Source organism: Achroia grisella, unplaced genomic scaffold, assembly GCF_030625045.1.
Source record: "Achroia grisella isolate CSIRO2021 unplaced genomic scaffold, CSIRO_AGI_Agris_v1 utg840, whole genome shotgun sequence".
Taxonomy (NCBI): domain Eukaryota; kingdom Metazoa; phylum Arthropoda; class Insecta; order Lepidoptera; family Pyralidae; genus Achroia; species Achroia grisella.
The window spans coordinates 390,542-413,130 of record NW_026713038.1 but is presented as its reverse complement, the minus strand read 5'-3'; the positions used below and the strand labels follow the sequence as shown (position 1 = coordinate 413,130).

At 30.8% G+C, this 22,589-nt stretch overlaps 1 protein-coding gene across 2 annotated transcripts in view; it reads left to right on the top strand.

The window, feature by feature from the left end:
* Nucleotides 1-1,737: 1,737 nt before the first annotated feature.
* Nucleotides 1,738-22,589, top strand: part of LOC131852156 (myosuppressin-like) — a 34,181-nt gene continuing 13,329 nt past the window's right edge. The window contains exon 1 of one of the 2 annotated variants that reach the window (XM_059202798.1): nt 1,738-1,815. In XM_059202798.1, the coding sequence (XP_059058781.1) occupies nt 1,805-1,815 (11 nt within the window). In that variant the 5' untranslated portion in view covers nt 1,738-1,804. Of the gene's footprint in view, nt 1,816-20,802; nt 20,988-22,589 lie in introns of those variants that run through there. The other variant, XM_059202797.1, reaches the window with a different exon arrangement.

The following is a 22,589-nucleotide window of genomic DNA, read 5'->3' as shown; positions in this document are numbered from 1 at the left end:
ATTATACCAGCTTTTTTATCTAAGGGACACAAGAACGTTATACTGTTTACTGGAAATAGAAAAACGACAAGTAAGATACTAACCCTTGTTTAAAGGGTTGAGTGGGAATAAAATAAAATATCCATTGTTTTTAACTGGCCAACCTTGTGGGAATATATCAGTGTGAAGGAAGGAGATCAAGACGAGACAAGCAAAGAAAACAGCACCGATATCATCTGCTTCTTCTTTATGTCATTTATTTGGGGTCGGCGTAATATGTTTTTCTCTTCCATTAATCACTGTTCACAGCCATCTCGTTATCCCTTTCTTACAATATCATCTTTCACACAGTCTATCCCTTTTTCGATCTTCCTCTGCCTTTATAACTATCCACATTAATATGTAACACCTTCCTTAAAATAAAAAATAAAACTGCACCAGTATAGTCGCAGAATATTATATGACTTATATCACATGTAAAACAATATAAATTATTTTAATATTTATAGCATATTTCATGCAAATAAATACATTTCATTTCATTTCATTTCATAGTATTATAAAAAATATAGACAGTAAAAAAGATATAAATAAATCCAACAAGCAGTATAAATAGTTTACTTAACTATTACAATTCGGTTAGTCCAAATTAACTGTTTTCGCAATATAAATATAATAATATGTTGAAAGCTTGAATTCAGTGCTGAGGATATTTATATGTAAAAATTATGTACACCTATAGAATTTGAATATGTATTTACAAACAACGCGAGGGAATAATAACATGTCGATAAAAAAATTGTGTCTGTTTGTACCATGATATCTCCCAAACAGCTGTACAAATTTTGTTGCAGTTTTGTTATCAGAAGCTAACGTGATCGAGATAGTTCTTATATATAGTTTAGGGAAATCTGTTCAGGCGTTTGAAAAATGTAAACTCATTTTCAAGTGAACAAAGGAATTTTAGCTTTCATGTGATGCAAAACGTTTCATGTGGGATGGTTATTAAATTTTTATTTTAATTGTACTTCTATAAATACATCATCGTGGATATACAATTTATAATATATATATATATGTATATCCTGTATGTATAATAAGTTCAGATCGTAACATGTATACGGAACTCGAAGAACAAAATTATATTTTTTTAACTGCCCTGAATTTATCACATAGATATTCATATAATTTTAATACTCAGTGTTAAAGGGTACTTTATAATAATATGTTAATTTATTTAGATTTAATTATATTATCATTTCATAGGTGAGATTATTGTAAACTAACTATTTCGTATGATTTTACGCGAACTACGTCATATTCTTCCTAAAATGATCCTTACAATATTAAAAAATAATTTGAATAATTCTATAAACTGAACTGTTAACACCATTAAGTTACTTAGGTTATAGCTTACCTACTTATTTTTTTCTTTACTTACCTACTTACCTACTTAGTTCTTTCGTCCTTCGTTATATAGAAGTAGTATAAACAAAACCTATACAACTATTTGTTTTTAATACATAAATCATTGCTATTTAGACGAGTCAATGAAATAGTTTCATTCCTATCACAATCCCAGCTTCCATAGCAACAGCAAAATAAACCTTAAAGGAGTTTACCTGTAGAGTACACACCTCACTAAACCATTGTTTAAACTTTAGTAGTAATCGAGTATCAAACGTTACAATTAATTTCAATCAGGCAATATTTGCAGAAGCATGCAGGAGGCGGGGCGTGGGCGAAACACAGTACATATAAAGAGCGCGTAGCATCCGTAGAGTCACTCTCGTAGCACCGGCCACATCGTAGCACTCACGTAGCAATGGCGTTCGGGTAAGTTATACACATTATAATTTTTAATGTTATTTTTTTTTTACTTATAAATATGATTATGATTATGTACAGGATTGTTGGAATTTTTTAAAAGTTTCCGAAATAGTTATACACAAACTTTTCTAAAAGTTTTTTTTGTACTGAATTTATTTTATTACAGGAACAATAGAAATATTATTTTATAAAATTTTATGTGCTGTAATATTTATATTTTAAATTCTAAGAAATGTTAGCAATTAAACATTTAAATGTAACAATTGTATAAAATGTAATCTCTTAAATTTTGCGTTTTACCGCATTAAACAAAGGATAAATACTCAAAAATATCCTAATATCAAAAGTCAGATAAGTCACCATTTTTCAAATTTATCAGTGTCGTTAATTTTGTTAAATACTGTGCTTTCCATCAGTGTAATGTATAAGTTAAGTTTTCTCTCCAAAAAATATATACACTTAAATTTTTGCAAATTTTTATGTACTGTGTAGTGTCAAATATATTCTTTATATGAATTAAAACATATTAAATTTGAATATTTTAACTATACTACAGAATGTAATTTAAAATCTACATAAAATGCATCAATATATTATAGAAAATACATGGTTAAATAATTAAATGACAATAAAAATAGAACAGAGTTCGTTACTCAAATAAACTTAATATAAGAAATTTGAATAGCCATTTTTTATTCCACCACTCACTCGGAAAGCGGATTCAGCACAAGAAGAATGAGCATGAAATTTGCCTGTTGCTCTTTTAAATAAATGTTGGTCAATTGTATATTTATAACATTTGGTGTGAATACAAACTATGAAATAGAAATTTTCACAACAGTACATAAATAATTACAGGAATAAATCAGTTATAGTAATCAGAACTGACTAGTCCCTACAAGAAGCACCCGTTCATGAGAATACTGGACGAGCCCAGATAATCTATATGAAAAATAATTATTATATATCTAAAAGTAACTACATTATTATAGAAATAAATTGTTAATTATTTGTTGTAAAGTTCTACTAGAACAGTGAAAATATATCAGAATATATTTACATGTCAAAAATATTTGAAAACCTTTATTACGGAAAAGTAAAAAGCTTGTTGTGATTCTTTCGACCATGTTTGTATGAAGATTTTTTTATGAAAACTCATACTGAAACAACTGTATAAAGATTTGTGTCCAATTCTCCATATAAAATAGTATTTTGAAAAATATTTATTAAATTCATAGTATACATATGTGAGTAATTTTAGTGAATATTTTATAGGATTTTCTGTATTGATACACGTGCGAAGCCACGATGTTACGCTTGTTTAAAATAATATAATATAATAATATCTCAGGACAATTCACACAGTACCATTCAGTAAGGTAAATAGAGCTCGTGTTATGGGTACTAGACAACTGTTATAAATACATAGAAAAAAGAAGAAAAAGCAAAATAAAACACACCCAGACCGATACAAACAATCATATTTATGATACAAATGTTTGTACCGTGTGAGGAATCGAATCCGCGACCATTGGAAATAAAGCGGCGTGTTAAACCGCTAGACCACTGCGACCGTCAAAATAGTTTAATGGATGCTGACATGAGCTGTAGTTTCTTGTTATCCGAGAATTTAAGACGATGGGAAATGCCAACGTTGTATATCGTAACAATATCTCAAATCAAAACAGTTTTGTATATCCATTATTTATAAATACAACATACTGTCATATCGGAAGTAAAATTTGCTCCGACGACATATATATTATTGCGTTTTTTTCAAATTCTTTGTTCATATATTACATTTATATAATATGTATACATATATTATAGGTTGTGTCCACGAATTCATCCGCGTGGAATCCACGTGGATCATGATGATTGCATTCTAAATCATGTTATAAAAAGCCAAAGAAAAAGTTTAATCGTTCTAGCTTCAAAAATGACGTATTTCCATAGAGACTTTCATCCTTTACTTTATTTTACCCCCTTAGGAGTAACATTTTTACAAACTTTGAATGACATATTTATTTATTTTTATTCAACAACCTAAAAAAATATTTTCAAGCTTTATAAATGACGTTTCTTCTGTACAACCTTTCATCTCCCCTTTCAACCCCTTACAACCCTTTTTCGCATATATCTTTTCTTAGGGTCTAGACTATTTAATTCAAATTTAATTTATACCGGTTCAGTAGTTATGGCGTGAAAGCGCGACAAACAGACCGACAGATTTACTTTCGCATTTATAATATTAGTGAGAATCATAGTTTACTAACATATAAGTTATAATATATATTAACACCATATTGTATTAGTTACCTACGGTATCGAGTGATCGGCCCACCTGTTGTTCAGGCAATAGAATTCTTTGCTACAAATCTTAGAAATCTTATGAAGTAATTTGTGTTTATAAATACAATAGATTTATGAATACAATAGAAATCTGGTCAAATCATTTGCGTGGATAGTTTTTATTGCAGCTAGCTTTATAAGGTATCCATATTGTGAATAGAAATTAAGGTTATAGATGCCCTGTACCTTAGTCTTCAAGAATGACAGCGTATATTTTTTCTGCATGTACATTCCTACGGATTAAGAGATCACGTGTGTATTTTCATTAGTGTTTAAGAAAATTCTAACTTAAATTACTAGGTATAAAAATAAAATAAAAGGATTTTAAATAAGAATTAATTAATATCTTTCTATATTTTTCTGTATCTTATTTACCGCTAGACTTAGCGGTTTAAGATATCACCTTTCTGATGATCGCGGGTTCGATTACTCGCACGGTGCAAAATTTTTTTTCGTGAGAAAATATCATTCTGATTTGTATTTTCGCTAGGTAAAAAATGTATTAAAAATGTCTAAGACTAGTCAGAACTTGTACTAAAGAACAGTTAGTAATACAAACATATTTTTTGTAAAGACACCTACCTGTATTGGTTTACGAGTCTTATATGGTATGTGCACATGCATACTTATGAATACAATTATTTGAATCGAATCTCAATCCAATCTGCGACTATTGAATGTAAGGTAGTTTGCTAAACCATAGACCACCGAGAATCATAACATCATCGTATAATATATATCAGTTAGAATACTAAGTAGATATATCACTCGTATTTATAAGCTACTTGCTTTAAAAAAGACGTTGAAGACATCAAATTAATGTGATTACTGTTTAAAAATATACACAACCTAAACTTTTCATAAACATTTCCGTACATAGCAGCTTTGTGAAATTTTTATCCAAAACCGTATCTAAGCGCCGCAATTAGATAATAACATCGTCCGTTTCAATTTAAAAAGAAAATATGGCTTTTACCGCACCTCGGAAATTACACCATCAGTTAGGTACATGTAGCCAGAATATTGTTGTAAAACTGTACGAAATTCGAGTTGCAACAAACTCTTTGACTGGCAAATTGGTCGTTACCGTGAGATAACTTTATGACTATAGGCAAGAAACAATGTTCTACTATCTTACTCGAATTCAATTTTGAAATCTAACTTTATGCAAAACGGTCTTCAACCAAACCTTAGGTAATGTTGCCGTCGTGTTAAATGATGTGGAAACTTCTTCGAATAATTCAGCAGATATTCATAACTTCACAGTATTTTTAAATACGAATTATAAAAAAGAATATTCACCGTTGAAAGTGAGAATTGTAAATTCAAATACAGTCACAGTCTAGTAATTGTGTTTGACTACTTTAGTATATTGTTATCTATTTTTTTTTTCTTTTGTAATATGATCTTATCAAAATAACAATGCAGATTTACACCGCTTCAGATTTAGTAGCTTTATGCTGAGTTGGTTGCTAATTCACCTTTGCGGCATATAAAGCCATCTCCATTTCAATTATTTGCAAATTGATTCTGTCTGTACGTCATGTATTTTTTTATACTACGTAGATGACAAACATGCATATCGCCCATCTGATGGTAAACGGTTACCGTAGCCTATGAACGCTTGAAACATCAATGGTGTGCTTATTGCCGACACTTAAGAAATCTTAATATAACTTCTTGAAAAACGTCATGCTGTTGTCTCTCGAGAAAACCTCAGTAGGTAGTTCATTCCACAATTTAAGTGTACGTGGGAGGAAGCTTCTGTGAAACCGCATTTATGCTAAGTGTTTGTAATTGGTGAATAAAGAGTATATCTATCTTACAATGATCTAAGTATATCGATAGGCGATTATCATTGTATTCTATTCATTTCATATACAACCATATTTAAAAAGAATACGAACTAAGTTTCTTGGCAGTCTCATCTCCAACACATTCCGAACTGACGGTAGGTTTTACATATCATAAGAGTCTGTAATAGACCTACATGAATAAAGATATTTTGATTTTGATTGGGGCAAATAATAACGGTTTTTAATATCACAGTCAGTGACATAGAATTCAAATTATCGTATCCGATCGAGCATGAAACTTGGGCAAGAAATCATTGTCTTCGATACAGGAAAACCTATTTGGAGAGGTTTGTTTAACTAACCTGAATTTCGACTAAAAGCTATAATATATGCTCAAATATATATCTACACGTATATTATAGAGATGAAAAATATGATTATTTGTTCGTTTGCATTGTTCTCAAAGTATTGGACCGGTATATATATATTTTAGAAGATTACAATATAACAGAATACATATTAGCTCTTGCTAAATATTTAGAATCACAATCATACATACAACGACATAATATACATACATAATTACATAAAATTACATTACATTACATATATATTTACGACTTCGGTGGTCCAGCGGTTAAGCAGACCCTTGTACCTCCGGTAGTCGCGGAATTGAAGTGAATCTTCTTATTTTTTCTTAAAAAGGTGTTTTTCAATAAAAAGATAAAGTAAGTATAAACTTATATTGTGTAATGTTACATACCTGTAGTCCATAGGTCCATAGGTCACGCGACGGATTGCACAAATAACGGACTGTCCCTGAGGAAATACCTGTCCAACCGATTGGTATTATGTTGGTATTGGTTCCATTTGTGTTTTCTTAGTAATTCTATATTAACTAAGTTGGCAATGTACTCGCATTTAACGTTGAAAAATAATTCAGTTTACCACCAGCATATGCTATTGCAAAATCAAAAAGTCTGATGTATTTATAGTATATATTAATATTTTATTTATAATATATATAGAAAAACACTAATATCGTTACAAACAATCATACCCATGAATAGAAATGTTTGTACCGTGCGAGGAATTCAACCTGCGACTATGGGAAGTAAGGCGGTGTGTTAAATTGTTAGACCGGTGAGGTCGTTAAAATTTCATTATTATTAATATTACTAGCCGTACACGCGCCTACGTCCACGTGGAATTTACCTTTATTTTTCTAAAATAAAAGATTATTTCCAAAATAAAGGTAGTCTAAGTTACTCCTTATTATATCAGCTACCTTCCAATAAATGTCCCGTTAAAATCCGTCTAGCCATTTCAGGGATTAGCCGGAACAAACAGACAGACAGACAAAAATTGTAAAAAAGTTATTTTGGTGTATATACCGTATTTATGTTCATATGCACATAGTAAAACACGTTTATTTCAATATTACAAACAGACACTTCAATTTTATTTATATGTATATATATAGATAAATGCGAAACTTTGTACGCAAAAACTACTGAACTGATTTCTATGACACTTTACAGTGATTATAGCTTATACATCATAATAAAACGTAGGTTATATATTTCATGCGGATGAAACCGCGGGCAGAGCTAGTATCTAACAATGCATAACTAGTTAAAAGCCCTTTACATATTTATCCGCGTACTGTAAAAGTAATTAGTCTCTGGGTTGTAATTAACAAGCGGGCGGTCGTGTTCCGGCATAATGCTAACCGCAACTATCCATCATGGCCGCCAGCTGTGCGTCAAATGTCAGTTTTTGGGAGCGAGAGTTGACTTCTAATCAGATTACCACACGTATAACTGCATTTTAACACGGTCAGGGTTGCCAGGTCGTTTTTTAAAAAATCCGAACATTGAGCAACAATTTTTTTTAAATCGTTATATTATAATTCGTTCTTACTCTTGATTTTATATGTAACTTTTGAGATAATATACGAGTATAGCATATTATATTTTCATTTATTTATTTAATACCGAACGCCATCAGCCATCATTTATTTTTAATCGTCTATTTATAATCAGTTTTTATCCTTGATTTCAAGTGTTAATTTAATAACAGTAGTTAATTAATGAAAGAACTTAATTAATGAAAAATATATATATATAAATTTTATTTGCTCAAAAATACAGTACAATAGATGACAATTAAAGCTTAAAGATTGTCTTTTGCTACAGCTATGGCATGCAAAATATTATTGTTTAAAAATTGTATTGACAAATTTTCAATACAAACTACCGATGCACTAGTTCTGAAATACCGAACCATTTTTATTTTTATGTAAAGGCAACGGCAAACTTGCTTACGGCCCACCTGTTGGTATTTGGTAACGGACGGTCACCACTTACCAACAAGTTGGTAAGTGGTATACACGAACACAACAGTCCGTTACCACTTACCAACAGTTTCCGTAAATTGAAACGTCAGAACTTGTGATAACCCTAGACATATTGCAGCACCTGAATTAACCTGAATTATGTGTGTCAATCAGACTCTATGGGTATTACGCATCTGCCGAAATGTGAATATTGGAAAATATGTACTCGCAACTATAGGAAGAGATATAAACTATGTTTTCTCTCATCTGTGACAGAAATTACTAAAAATACCTATAAGACTGTATAGGTAGGTACTTAACAAGTACTTAACAATAATATTAATAGACCATCAAAATATTAGTTTCCATAATTGTGTTCTGAAACAATTTCAGATATTTTACTTAAAATAATATCGTTAAACAATAATAAAAATAACCCAGGACAGTTCCTATAGATCTATGCTAAGCAGAGCTTGTGTTATGGCTACTAAACAAGCGATAGAAATATTTTTTGTAAATACATAATAATCTACGTAGAATAGCAAACACTCAGACTACTCAGACAAACAAACGTACTCATGAATACAATTGTTTGTATCGTGCGATATATCCGCGCCCATCGGAAGTAAAGTTGTTATAATACTACTTGTTATAAAATATAAAATGAAAAATCTTATGAAATAAACTGACTACGTGTATTAATTTTAAAATTAAATAAAGGAATCCGATATACGTAGGTAGAGTCAGTGAATATATACCGGCTGAGATAATCATAATGATTCACGTACATGTTAATGATGATGATGATTCATCTCTCTGAATGATGAATAGAATAGAATAGAATAGAAAATCATTTATTCAAATATTGATATTTATTGATACAAAGAATGATACTTACTTTACTATTCAACGTTATATATTGATAGTAGCTGATCTAGCAAACGTTGTTTTACCATATAAATTAATATCGCCATTAAAAGATAGGGGTTGGTGGTCGAAGGATAAAAAATTAGGATTCTTGTATTTTTTAACGCTAATCCAAAGTAAGAAATAAAAATTATGAATAGGTCACTTTTAATATTGAGGAGCATGAAAAATAGATGTTGGCCGATTCTCACACCTATCCGATATACACTCAAAATTTTATAACAATCGGTAAAGGCGTTTCGGACAAATTTGGTTACAAAGACCGTGACACGAGAATTTTATATATTCGATTATATTTAATTATTCCCACCCCAACCCTTCAGCACATCATGGACACACATCTGGTGAGAAGTTTTTATATCTGCTAACTCCGTTCTTTGCACGAGACCGCGTCTGTCAAACTTTCAAAGCAATCTTTCGAAGAGTATGACGTCACCGTTTATAGATATAAATATTTGTGTATAGTACCTAGAAGGGTCTGACAGTATTAATATTATTTCGGTACTAATATGTTTTTTCATGTAATTGAATTGAATATAATTTTCTCGTTTCATTCCACACAGGCCTTTAACAAATTCACTTAAGAAATAAAAAAAAATATTTGTAATACTAATGACCTATTGTATGAGACATAAAAACTCTTTTGTAATTATTTTAAATTTCGAATGCGCTTCGCATTCATTTGTGTTATGAATAAAAATATTAGAGAAATGTGAAAATAGCATCATGGTTTCTTATTCATCTCTATAAATTCAACTATAGATCCATCTTAATCATATCGAAAAATGGTCACTGTTCCCTTTACATATCAACACGACCATAGTAAACGACGTCCTTTTATACTCGTATATTAATTACCTCATATTTGTTATAGTTGTAAAAAAAATTCTTTTTAAATTTGTAGCATAGACCATTAAATTTATTTACATTATCTATGAATACTAATTACAATTTCTAATTCTTTTTTGTAATCATTCGTTCTGGATAATTTTAATTTACAATTGTTAAGGAATACACGTATAATATATAATAAGTATATAATAGACGTGGACGTCTTCCGGGCTAAATGATGATAATGATGATGTAGTATAAGATATTTGTATATATTTAAATTTATACATATCATTATCTTGTATATATAAGAGTATATAAATTACGTATACATAATATAATAAGTTGTTATTTAATGTAATATACAAAATTCATTAATATTTATATTACATGTACACGCATAGCACTTTGAAATGCAAATCGTCAGAGTTAGGTTTGGGCATGCGATTAAAACTGTAATGACCACCGGTAACTTAGTTAATTAACATATAGATAATCCTATAATTTTATACATAAACAAGCTTCACAACAACTTTGTAAAAAGGCTTCGTCTTTTATAGACCCTTCGAAAAGGCTTTTAGGGGTAAATAAAGATAATGGAGTAGAATAGACTGAACGTGTGCGGTAATGTCAGGCATGTAACATTTTTGTTAAAACAAAAATAAAACTAATTGTCTATGAAATTATATATAATAAACCTTTTTGAAATACACTTAGAAAGTAATATTATTTAAAAAATATCTTCGAAGTTTACAACTCATTGATTTAGCAACTTGAATAGTTTAATTTGAAATTCGAATTCTTTTGTTCTATTTTTTTTCGTCGTAAAAATAAAAAGATAAATCAAGTTTAATACAGATTGATTAATTACAACTTCATTTAAATAAAGAGATGAAATTAGATAATGGATCAACTAGAAATTTTTACGATATTTCTTTGTAAAACTGTTTTTTTATTTCATTAATGGAAAGGGGTAATTAATCACTATTATCGGGATATACCACACTTATTGCCGATGGCAACCTTTTTGATAGTTTTTATGTTTTATATATATATTTGAATTTTATATTTTGACGTTCTTTTTATCTACCGTTTGTTATCTTATGCCATATTGTCTTTATATTTTTGCTAGCGAGCTGATTACACCTATTTTACCTCACCTAAGAACATGTCTCATTTTTAACCACCCTTAATACAGTCCTTCCGTAACAACACTAAAGTGGGAGAGGAGTTTTACTCGTAGGCCTTAAACATTTAAAAAACACAATTATGCGACATAAGGCTTACGATGTGTTTGAAATGATTGAAAAAATCTTTATTATTATCCTCACGCTTCTCAAGTTTCTGAAAAAAAAGTAAAACAACGCTATTAACTCCTGAAATCGATTCTATTTTTTATTCGATTCCGAATATAAATAGAAAATAATAATAAAAATATAACATAAAAAACATGTTGTTTGTGTGAATTTGTTGTGAATGTTATTCTCATTGTTTTCCACACGTAAGAAATGAAAAACAACAGTGCTATTCCACTATATATATAAGTAATGGATATTGAAGCCAAAGTGAACGGTAAATGTACACCTGTCGACGTGATTGGAACAAATCGTCGCGCCGTGTCGCGCGGCATCCGAAATACCAGGATGCAATAAGTAAATATGTTACTGCAAAAGGTTTTATTGTACTGTTGCTAGTTATTTGTCTATTCTCTATGGTATCATTTAAAAAAGTATATGTTCTGTGCCCTAAGCCTCGATCAGATTTCTAAATTTAAAAAATTGTATATGTAAATTTCATATTTGGAACACTCCTACCAACAGTCAGTGTAGGCTTACGTCATTAACAAAATATTCTTTGTATTGAACTGTACACCAATTTTTTTCTGCACGGCATATTTGCAAGCAAGTTGCAAATTATATCTATTTGCATATGTTGCATATATTATTTGAGACGACTTTATCAGCTTGTGCAAGCGTCATTTAAAACAAAACGATTTTTTAAAATCTCTGCTGTGTTTTGAATTTACACAGCATTAATGTTACATTAATGTTCATGTTTTAGATAAAATTTTGGTTAAATTCTCGTAAAAATGGCGTCAATTTTTATACAATTACTCTATAAGTTACGAACCAAAGAGGTAAAATGGAATCCTTAAATATGGCGAGACATTATCCGTCCGTTTATAATAAAAAATATACATTTTATTCGTATTACAAATTCACAGTTATAAATTACAGATGACAATCGAAAGGATTCCGCTCGTTCAAATGTTACAAAGTGTAAAGAATCCTTATATTTACGCGTGATTTTATTTATAATGGGTATTTTAAGATACTTTCTGTATCTTAAAATACCCAAGAAAAGAATACATTTAGATTACATGTTATTTCTGTATATATCAAGCATTATTAACAATGCCATTTTATTCTAGACTCGATTTTTGTATAATTTTGAACGTTCGAACCTCCCTTTTAAACTCAATTTGCTTTTTTACGGGAACTACTTTATGATAGAGTCTAAAAATAATTGACGTCCTGTACAATTCTTATTGCCAGAGAATGATGTTATGATTATTTCTGTTTACATACTTCTACATCATTTCAATATCTTTAAGCAAACGGGTCATCATTTTCCTTTATAAGATGTGTGTATTACCAGAGTAAGCGGAAAAAGAAAAAAATGCATTCAAAGGGAGAGAAGTATAATAGTGAAGTTATAAAGTCATTCTTTCGGAATGACTTGAGTGTAAAAAGCCTATTCAACTCATTTCGTGTTCAATTCTTATAATATATTATATGAAAAATCCCGCGTCACGATATTTGTCCGGGATAAACTCCGAAACGCCCCTAATATTTTTTATGAATAATTTGCTCCGTCTTAAAAGATAGGATATATTTTATTAAACTTAATATTAGTACGATGTAATGAGACTGAAAGGCGAAGAAATTTTAGGATAATAAGCATGATATCTTAAATCTCTGGTATCATGGATGTCACATGATAACGTGATATCCTCAGTGATGTTCATGTTTACAGGTTACAGATTATCATCAGTTGGGTCATCAGTTTGATTGCCATTCCAATTAATAATAATAATCTCAAGACAATCGACCCAGCGCCATCTAGACTCAAGTTAAGCTGGCTAAAGCTTGTGTTATAGGTACTAGATACACCCAGAAAACACCCAGACCCCGCGAATCCGAATCGAAACCGCGACCATCAAGTAAAGCGGTATGTTAAACCGCTAGACCACCGAGGCCGTCAATTAAGTAAAAAAACTATTCTTCTATTTGAATACAATTGAAATAAGTCAACATAGTAACAGAGTAATTGGAAATTAAAAGTTCACTTACATTGTATTCATTGGACGTTTCTTTCCACGACTGTATAAATCTTCAGTCTGTCAGCGCCGAGGTTTATTTGTTTGCGATGCCTCGGATATTGTCGAAATGCGTCCTCATTTATGTTACATTTACGCCTAAATAGAAGAGCGTTTACCTTTACGAGTTGAACAAGTATTTCATAGTATAATTGGCATCGGGTATAACCTAAACAATTGTTTTTTTAAAAGGCTCATTCAGACGTAACCTAATATTAAATTGTAGGTGTAAAATATTTAATAGACAATCTTGGCATGTTCGTGATCTAAAGTACTCTTCTCTTCTTTAAAAGTTCAAAGTTCACGCTACATATATTTAATTCCGTGTATAGAGAATATAATATCTTTATATATGTATTTTTTATCTACAAAATATACAGGTAGACTTTATAAAATTGATGTAGCTTGCGTCGTAATGTGTTTAGGTTGAACGCAATGGAATAACAGAGTATTGGAGCCACTTAGTCTTCCAACCACATAAAGAAAATAGTATGTATTAGAATAGTCGTAATTTATGATCAGATAAATAAAAAAATTGTCTTTCGAAAAACATTTTGGTATTAAACAAAGACATAGTTTAGGGGCTAGTGCACGCACTAAAATTCTCATACTCATCAGGTATGATCATCACTGTTTTCATCGGTCTTCAGAACTGAAGGTATTCTCCTATGATGGATGGTTCCATATTCCATCCATCTTTTATTGGTCGTCCTCTCCCTTTCCATCGATCCCCGTTCAAGTTAAATACTTTTTTTAAGACTTGGGCCTCGCTTCTCCGAATAATATGGCCAGACCAACTCAATCTGTTACCTCGCAACTTGTATATAACTGGCGCAACTTTCAAACTTCCTCCTATGTACACATTCCTGGTTACCCCACACCTCCATCTCAATATTCGCAATTCTGCACACGTCTTTCCTCAATCACATTTATCACATCTACTCCCTTGACGGTCTAACATTTAGATCCATACAAACTGACAGGTCTTATAATTGATTTAAACTAATAACTCAGAGTAATTAAAATTTTAATTCTACTGGCCAATATGCTTCTTGGGTAAAATATACATTTGCAGACCATCTAGATGATAATCCGTTTTAATGCCCAACAAAGAATATGATAGCAGTTTAGCACACCGCTTTACTTCCGATAGTCGCGGGTTCTATTCCTCGCACAGTACCAAACATTTATATTCATGAGTAGGTTTTATAGTTTTTTTTTTGTTTACGTTTCCTAAGTATATTATGTGAGTATTTACAAAAAAATATATATATTAGTTATCTAGTTCCCATAACACAGTCTTTCCTTAGCGTGTGACTAGGTAGCGCTGTGTGAATTGTCTATGGTTATTATTATTTATGTTATCTGTACCATTACTATTAGGTTTAGTCAAATTCACATACTTCAATAACAAAATTAACATCTCTTCCGGAAAAATAAGTACTTATTATTCTAAAATGGCACCATCACACATAATAACAAGATGGAGGGCTCAGAAAATTCTCTCAGCCTTTTTTGAACACATGTCTGGCTGTCAGTTAGGCGGCTTTTGATCTATTAAACGGTGCCGAAACGTGCTCTTGTTAAACAATCATGCAGTCATATAACAATGTATGGAAAACGAGATTGTTACTATGAAGTTTTTCGATATGAAGAATTTATTTATTTATACTCCACCAGAAGTATATTACAGAGAACATAAATAGATAGTAAGTAATAAAGCACAAAAGGCGGTATTAATGTATATAGAGTAATGATGGCATCGGCCAGACAGTATTTATAATACATACATTAATAAGTTAAGACAACTATTTACCATAAGATGGGCCATATCGTTGATTGCCACCTTCGTAGTATAAAGAAAAACAAATAGAATATGCACTTTTTCTGGAAAAAGATATTATTTGCGCTCAGTGACGTGAAGTGCTAATTGGTGGTTTGTATTCACACACTTAAACTTAAAAATGTAAAGTAATAATAAAATTATTTAAAAGAGCAACACGCAAGTTGCTTGCTTGTTCTTCTTGTGATAAGACAGCTTTTCGAATGGCGGTAGATTAAAAAAATGTAATGACTATTCAAAAGTGCTTCAATGTAAGTTATTTGAATAAATGATTTTCTATTCTATTCTATTCTTTACGAGAATAAACATTTCTTTAAAAATGAGAATTATATTAAATTAATGATTATATTATTCATCATCACAAAATATGATGAAATATGTTTATACGAAATTCGCAAACGACTAAGAACTTAGACATTTTTGAAATCAATAAAAAAAACAATCCTCTATAGAAATTCCCTAGCCGGATAAACTATGCTTAGTCATTAGTTCAATAGCATCAAATGTTTAAGTATACTTATCGCTAATAGAGATCCGTATGTATGGTATAGTCAAATCACACAATTGTGCATATTATAAACAAGATTCCCACCCCAGTTTCGCATTGAAACGAGAAATCTTCTCAAGAATAAATGATCATGGACTATAAAAATAAATAAAGCTAAAGTAGCGTAAAGAATGAAACAACTGAAAAATCTGTGAACATTTTCAATTTTATATTTGTAAATTTATGGACCAAAAAGTTCCCAAATTATTTGATATTTCAAATTCATTTCAATTTATATCTATTTTTCAATTTTACTGATATCCTTTCTCTTTCCCTTATCCATTTGTATGAAAATTAGAAAAACAACAAAAACGATGCATTTGAAAGCTAAATCATTGTTGAATAAGATGGTTATATATTTTATTTATACAAATAACAAAAAGGGCATAGGGATTTGTCAGTAACGGGGATTAATAAATACCTACACTAGTAACAGTGTAGATGTCGGGTCGACCTCCACGCGGCCCCCGAATCGTCATTGTTAATTACTGAGGAGTTCGTCACGATAGTCTGTCCTGATTACATGCTTATTCTTTATACTATTACATAGTATAAAATAAAGTCGCTTCCTTTGTTTATTCGCTTAGATCATTTAAATTACGTAACAGATTTTAATTCAGTTTTTAACAATAGATAAAGTACTTCAAGAGGAAGTTTTATATGTATAATACATACACGCGTGCTAAACTATGGAGAGTAGCTAGTAATTAATATAATGAATATGATATTAAGTTTGTTTGTAACGCTTTGAAACCTTAAAGGCTTAACCAATCATTATTCATAGTAGTGACGAAAAGGAAAGGTGTCACAATGTTCTTACTTCGTCACTATACGGTAATTTGTTTAGAGTATACTTAATTAATAGATAGACTAGGTATATCTAATAGATGCTAAAACAAAAGATGAGATAATACTACAATTTATGTACAACAAGATGACAGTTGATAAAGCAGACTACACAAGGTAATTTTTCAAGTCATGTAATTTATTAATTAGGAAATGAGTTAGTTTATATAAATCGTTAACGCCTGTATTGTACCAATATATCATGTGTTACACATAGTAGGAATCCATTTAATGAGTTCTATTTTACTAATAATATTATCGCGAGTGCTATGTTGATTATCGCATGCCTCTTACTTGTTATACTGTAATTATTTATATAAAAAAACATCTATTAAAAATGAATGAATCTACATTCCGAATGAGTGGTAGAATCAAAATATGACTAATCAAAAGTGCTTGTAATGAGTTTATTTGAATAAAGATTATTTCTATTTCTATTTCTATTAGAAACGTGAAAGGATGATAAAAAGTTTGGATGTTTTATTAAAAAAGTCAATTATTAAATATCAATAGGTTAGTATCTATAACACTGCATAGCTTGGGATAATAATATTATTATTATCCTAAATGTTAAATGACTGACAAGACTATAATAACATTTAACGATAAATCTAAATTAGTTTTAAAATGAATGAAAGTGCATAGGCCAACGGCTACAAGTTTTTATCTGCCATTCTAACAGATCTCGTTTCTTTTATCTCTTATGATATTTGCAGAAACTTTGGCGCTTTTGCATAATTGTTTAGCGCCTAATTAGGCTTTGTAAATAAAGAAAAAAAAAAGTAAAACAAAGCAAAATACATCCATTTCACAAATAATTATATTTTATGCATATAAAAAAACAGTCAATGTAATCTAACGCGACACAGTGACAGACACAGTCGAGACAGTGTACCCAATATGCACCATACGTACCTTGTATGTGTGTATTAATTCCAAAGTATATATAAAATAGTTCATACTATACTTTCGAATATTTAAGTTAGTGTACTATACGATTTCCGTACAGAACAATTTAGTTTATCAGTCCGATCACACTTGACGATTTTTTGTTCCATCATAATAACCAGAATGACCGAATCTTACATTTCTCATTAATGACGTTGCATGCGTTGTTGTATTAGTCACAATTTCAATGAATTTTAACCTTAATAACTTATATTTAAGGTTTACATTTCTGTTATAAAGTTACATTTTTTGTTATGGTAAAGCTGTCCTAGTACCATTATATCGAGAATTCTTAAATTAAAAATGTATGCCACAGAAGCTCTACATGTTATGATTAAAATACTGATTTTCAATTATCTTTCACGGAGTTGAATACCACTAGTGTAAAGTAACGGCTACCCTCCTTATTTATTGTGACTCTCAAAAAAACTGAAAAAGTGTGTGTCATATACGTATTCTATATATTGTAAATAATAGTGTTAAAGTGTTTGTGTCGTGTTACAATATTTGGTAAGTCACTCTAGTTATATTAATATACCCTTCAGGTCGACCTCCAACCGATCCCTTGTGGAAACCATCATGATATATTTCTAGCGAATTTGCCACAATGGGGCTAACTGATCTGATTTCATCCTCATTCTCCTATCTTCCACTGGTGCCTCTACCAACACACACTTAGTATAGTTAGCTGCACTATCCCATATTCACCCTTCCATTACTAACCACACCTCTCTCTGGAGGGGTTGTTAGAATGGGAAATGGAAAATGCTTTATCCTAGATTTAGAGCAGGGATTAAGTGCGTAGCGGTTTCTATATTGATTGTCGCATGCCTAATCCTTGTTGTTAATTAAATATAAGTAAATTAATATTTATTTAAAAGAGCAACACACAAGTTTCTTGCTTATTCTTCTTGTGATGAATCTGCATTTCGAATAAGCGGTAGAATAAAAAACTTGACTATTCAAAGTGCTTATATTAAGTTTATTTGAATAAAGATTATTTCTATTTCTATTTCTTTAATACTAGTAATGCCTTGGAACATCATTGCTAACTGACTTAACTTCGTCCATATTGTATCATCCTCCACTGGTGTCGTCGTATAACGTTAATGGGTAATTGAATTCCATGATAACATATTTAAAAAAATCGTTTATTCTTCTTTACATAGCTCTCTTCTTTACAACTCCTGTCTGTTCGCTTATATCTTCTAAATTACGCTACGGATTTTAGTGCAGTTTTCAGCAATAGATAGAGTGATTCAAGAAGAATTTATACTCATACATACGTTTTACCTATAGTATAGAACAAGCCGAGAAATTCAAAGATTTGTAATGCATCCGTGCGACTCCGGGACGAGTCGTTAGTATATAATAAGTATTCTCTAGATCTAGAACAGGAATAATGAATATTATCGGGAATACAATGCATATTCTTACGTGTGATATCGCACGTACGCATGTTTTAGGGATGTCCTTTGATTGCAATCAATATTATCGACATATTATAATTGATGTAAAATTCCATTTTTTCATAATTTATATAATATTAGCCAGTACAAATAGACAGAGAATACAAATAAATAGATAAATTTGAAAAAAAAATCTAAATGATGACGCATCTATTTCACTTCTAATATCCCTCCGACTCGGTTTTTGGCGTTTTTTTCCTATGTACAAAAATTCGACCTTTACAGTTTTATTGTATAAATGTCGAATTAAGTCGAGAGTAAGATAAAGTAGAAATGGTTAAAGGTACAGCTCTAAAAATTATTAATGAATGATACAATTACTCACATTTTACAAATATATACTTAGGTATATATTTGTTTGTTTAGGAAAAGATTGCTTTTTAGCGGTAAGGCCGCCCATTGTTACCTCTTTGTCTTGTTTATTATTGTATTTTTTATCGTTTTATACATACCTAATTTATAATAAAACAACTGGGTATCAGAACCCGTCTCTCTACTATGTGCTTCCAGCGTCTGCTAACTTTTTTCGGCCACGTGGCCCGCCGAAAACCAGATAATTTGGAAAAAATATAATGTTAGGCCACGTGGATGGTAGAAGGGGCAGAGGTAGGGCACCTGCACGTTGGACTGATCTTGTACGAGAAGCAATCAAACAAAATATACAATCGGCGGTCCATTTAGCACAAGATAGAAATGCTTGGAGAGTATTATTGCTCAGTCTTGAGGAACCGACAAAGAAGAAGAAGACATAATTGTGTATGGAACTGTATTTTCTGTGAGAGGACAAAGAGTTTCATTGATTCATTCATATATCTCTAACGGACAGTTGTGAATTTCTCCAGATTCATAATATATAACATTTATATACATAAATTTCGTAATATATAAATGAATTTTAGGAGAAACAGCTAGACGCGAAGAGAAACTTTGTTTTATAAGTATAACTCGATACCCGACAAGTCCCGTCAGCTGTTGGAAAGTTCAATTTTTCAATATGCTTGCTTCGCACGTAATACGATATTTTCCTGCGGTAACATGAAGCCTATATTTTAAGTTTGCTCTATCAGAGAAAATGCATTCAATTCGGGCTGCAGTTTTTCCGTTACTGTTATTTATGTTAGTGCGTGGCCAAATAGTCAAAGGTTGAAAAACTTAAAGTATATAATATTATTTTATCTGTACTTAAAGTATTGTTTTGACTTCTGTTGCCGTAGTAAAAATCGCTGACATATTTTTTTATTTTATCGATATTATTATTATCGTATAAACATCTATCTCTATGCTTAGAATTACTATTAAGAATTTAAAGTCGAAATAAAATTTAAAAGACATAATAATTAAGTTCAGGAAATTCAAAATATGCTGTACTAAAGTAACATTAGTCCTATATATTTGGAAATAAAAAAATGCTAATTTTAAATTTATTGTATTAAAACCAATTATTACACGTAGTATATTTAGAAATTATTTTATTTTCTTCGATATATTTCTATAACTTTATCAAAGAGTTGCCAAAATTACTACACGAAAATATACCTCTCGTCCGTCAGATACCGGCCGGACAGTATTGCGCAATTTATATTGACGGTAATTTCACCAGTTCGCAAATCGATTTCGTGAGAATCTCTTCGCAAATTATTTCGACGCATCCCTAGAGGCAACCGAAGAGATAAATTAATGAGTATCCCGACGCAGCATCCAGTGATCGTTATGTGCGTGTGCGCATCACAAGTGCGGTGACCTTCGTTTCGATAACATTAAGAATAGACGAGTACATCACTACTTTCTTTTGTGCACATTCTAAATTTAAAATGATTAATTGTTCAGTGAAATTATAAACGCGTTTATATATTTATTAGCTGTTCTCTATGGATTGTGATATTTATAAATGTCTTATATTATGTAAGTATTTAATTATTTATATAATTGTTTATCTGATTTGGGTTGAAGCTGATATTTTAACTGATATATTAGAAAGAAACGTCGTAGGTGGTCTGGCACATCACTTTATTTCCGATGGTTGCGGGTTCTATTATAAAAATTAAGTACTCGTTATTGCAAAATAAGTAAACCTAAGTTACACACTCATATTAAGTAATAAATCGACTAAATCGTCATGAAACTAACGAACTTTCGAATGTTATTCTTAAATCTGTCGATTCATAATAATGAAATGTAAATTATTTATATTTAAAATAAACCTCAGGTAAAAAAATAGGAAAATACCATTAAAAATGCTATCACATCAAACAATTATCTACATATATTAACTACACATATATTAAGCACAAAATCACATCGTTAGTCGATGTGATTTTGTGCTTTTCACTAAATGTATTTAGAAGTATATACTTATCTACTACGGTACTTACATCAAAAAAATAATTTTATTTTTTTATTTATAATATCTGTTTGTTCTTGCTAATCTCTGAAACGGCTTGACCTATTTTGACGCAGATAGCTAATGTTAAGTTAAGGCGTAAAGTTTAGTTTAGAAATTTTATTCATTTGAATAAAATTTATGTTCCACGCGGGCGAAGACGCCTATAACAGCTAGTCATTTATTAATATATTACTCTTTCACCCAGTTACAAGTATCGAGAGTATATCTTCGGAAACGTTTATGAATTAAACCAGAATGGTTACAAAACATGAAGACATTTTAGAAATATTTGTAAATTCAATAAATATGTGACAAAACATCAAGACAACTAAGTCACAGATACTTTATATTAACATATAGAGAGAAAGTTATCGTCTAAGGTGATAAACATACTAACGGTCAGGTAAAAACCCCGAAGACCTTTGGTTTTACCCAAAACCGGGTTCAAGTTGAAGGCAGTATACGTCATATATGAGTGCATTTGAATTTATGGAAATACTAGCTTTTGCCCGCGGCTTCGCTCGTGTTAATTTATGCCCTTAGGGGTGGAATTTATCAAAATCCTTTCTTAGGGGATGCCTACGTCACAGTAGCTTTATGCATGGAAAGTTTAAAATTGACAAAGTTTCATACAAACTTTCGTCCCCTTGGGGGTAGAATTAATCAAAATCTTTTCTTAGCGGATGCCTACGTCATAATATCTACCTGCATGCCAAATTTCAGCCCGATCCGTCCAGTGATTTGGGCTGTGCGTTGATAGATCACTACGTCAGTCACCTTTGAGTTATATATATTTAGATTAGTTTATCAAATATTCATTTTTAAAGTTCCGGGTGTTCTGAAAACTCGGTTGCTTACGTTATACACTGGACTTTCCCCTTTTTAAGACTTTATTTATTTTTTGTATACAATTTTTGAGTTCTGATGAGTGCTAACGGAATGGTGCACCCGCCTGCGCTAACGGTATACGCTAGCGGTGCTAAAGATGATAAGATAAGCATGAGATCAGTTTCAACCACATTGTGGAATCACCTTCCAGCAATGGTATTTCCGAACCGATACGATATTGAAACCTTCAAGAAAAGAGCTTATTCCTTTTTAAAAGGCCGACAACGTACTTG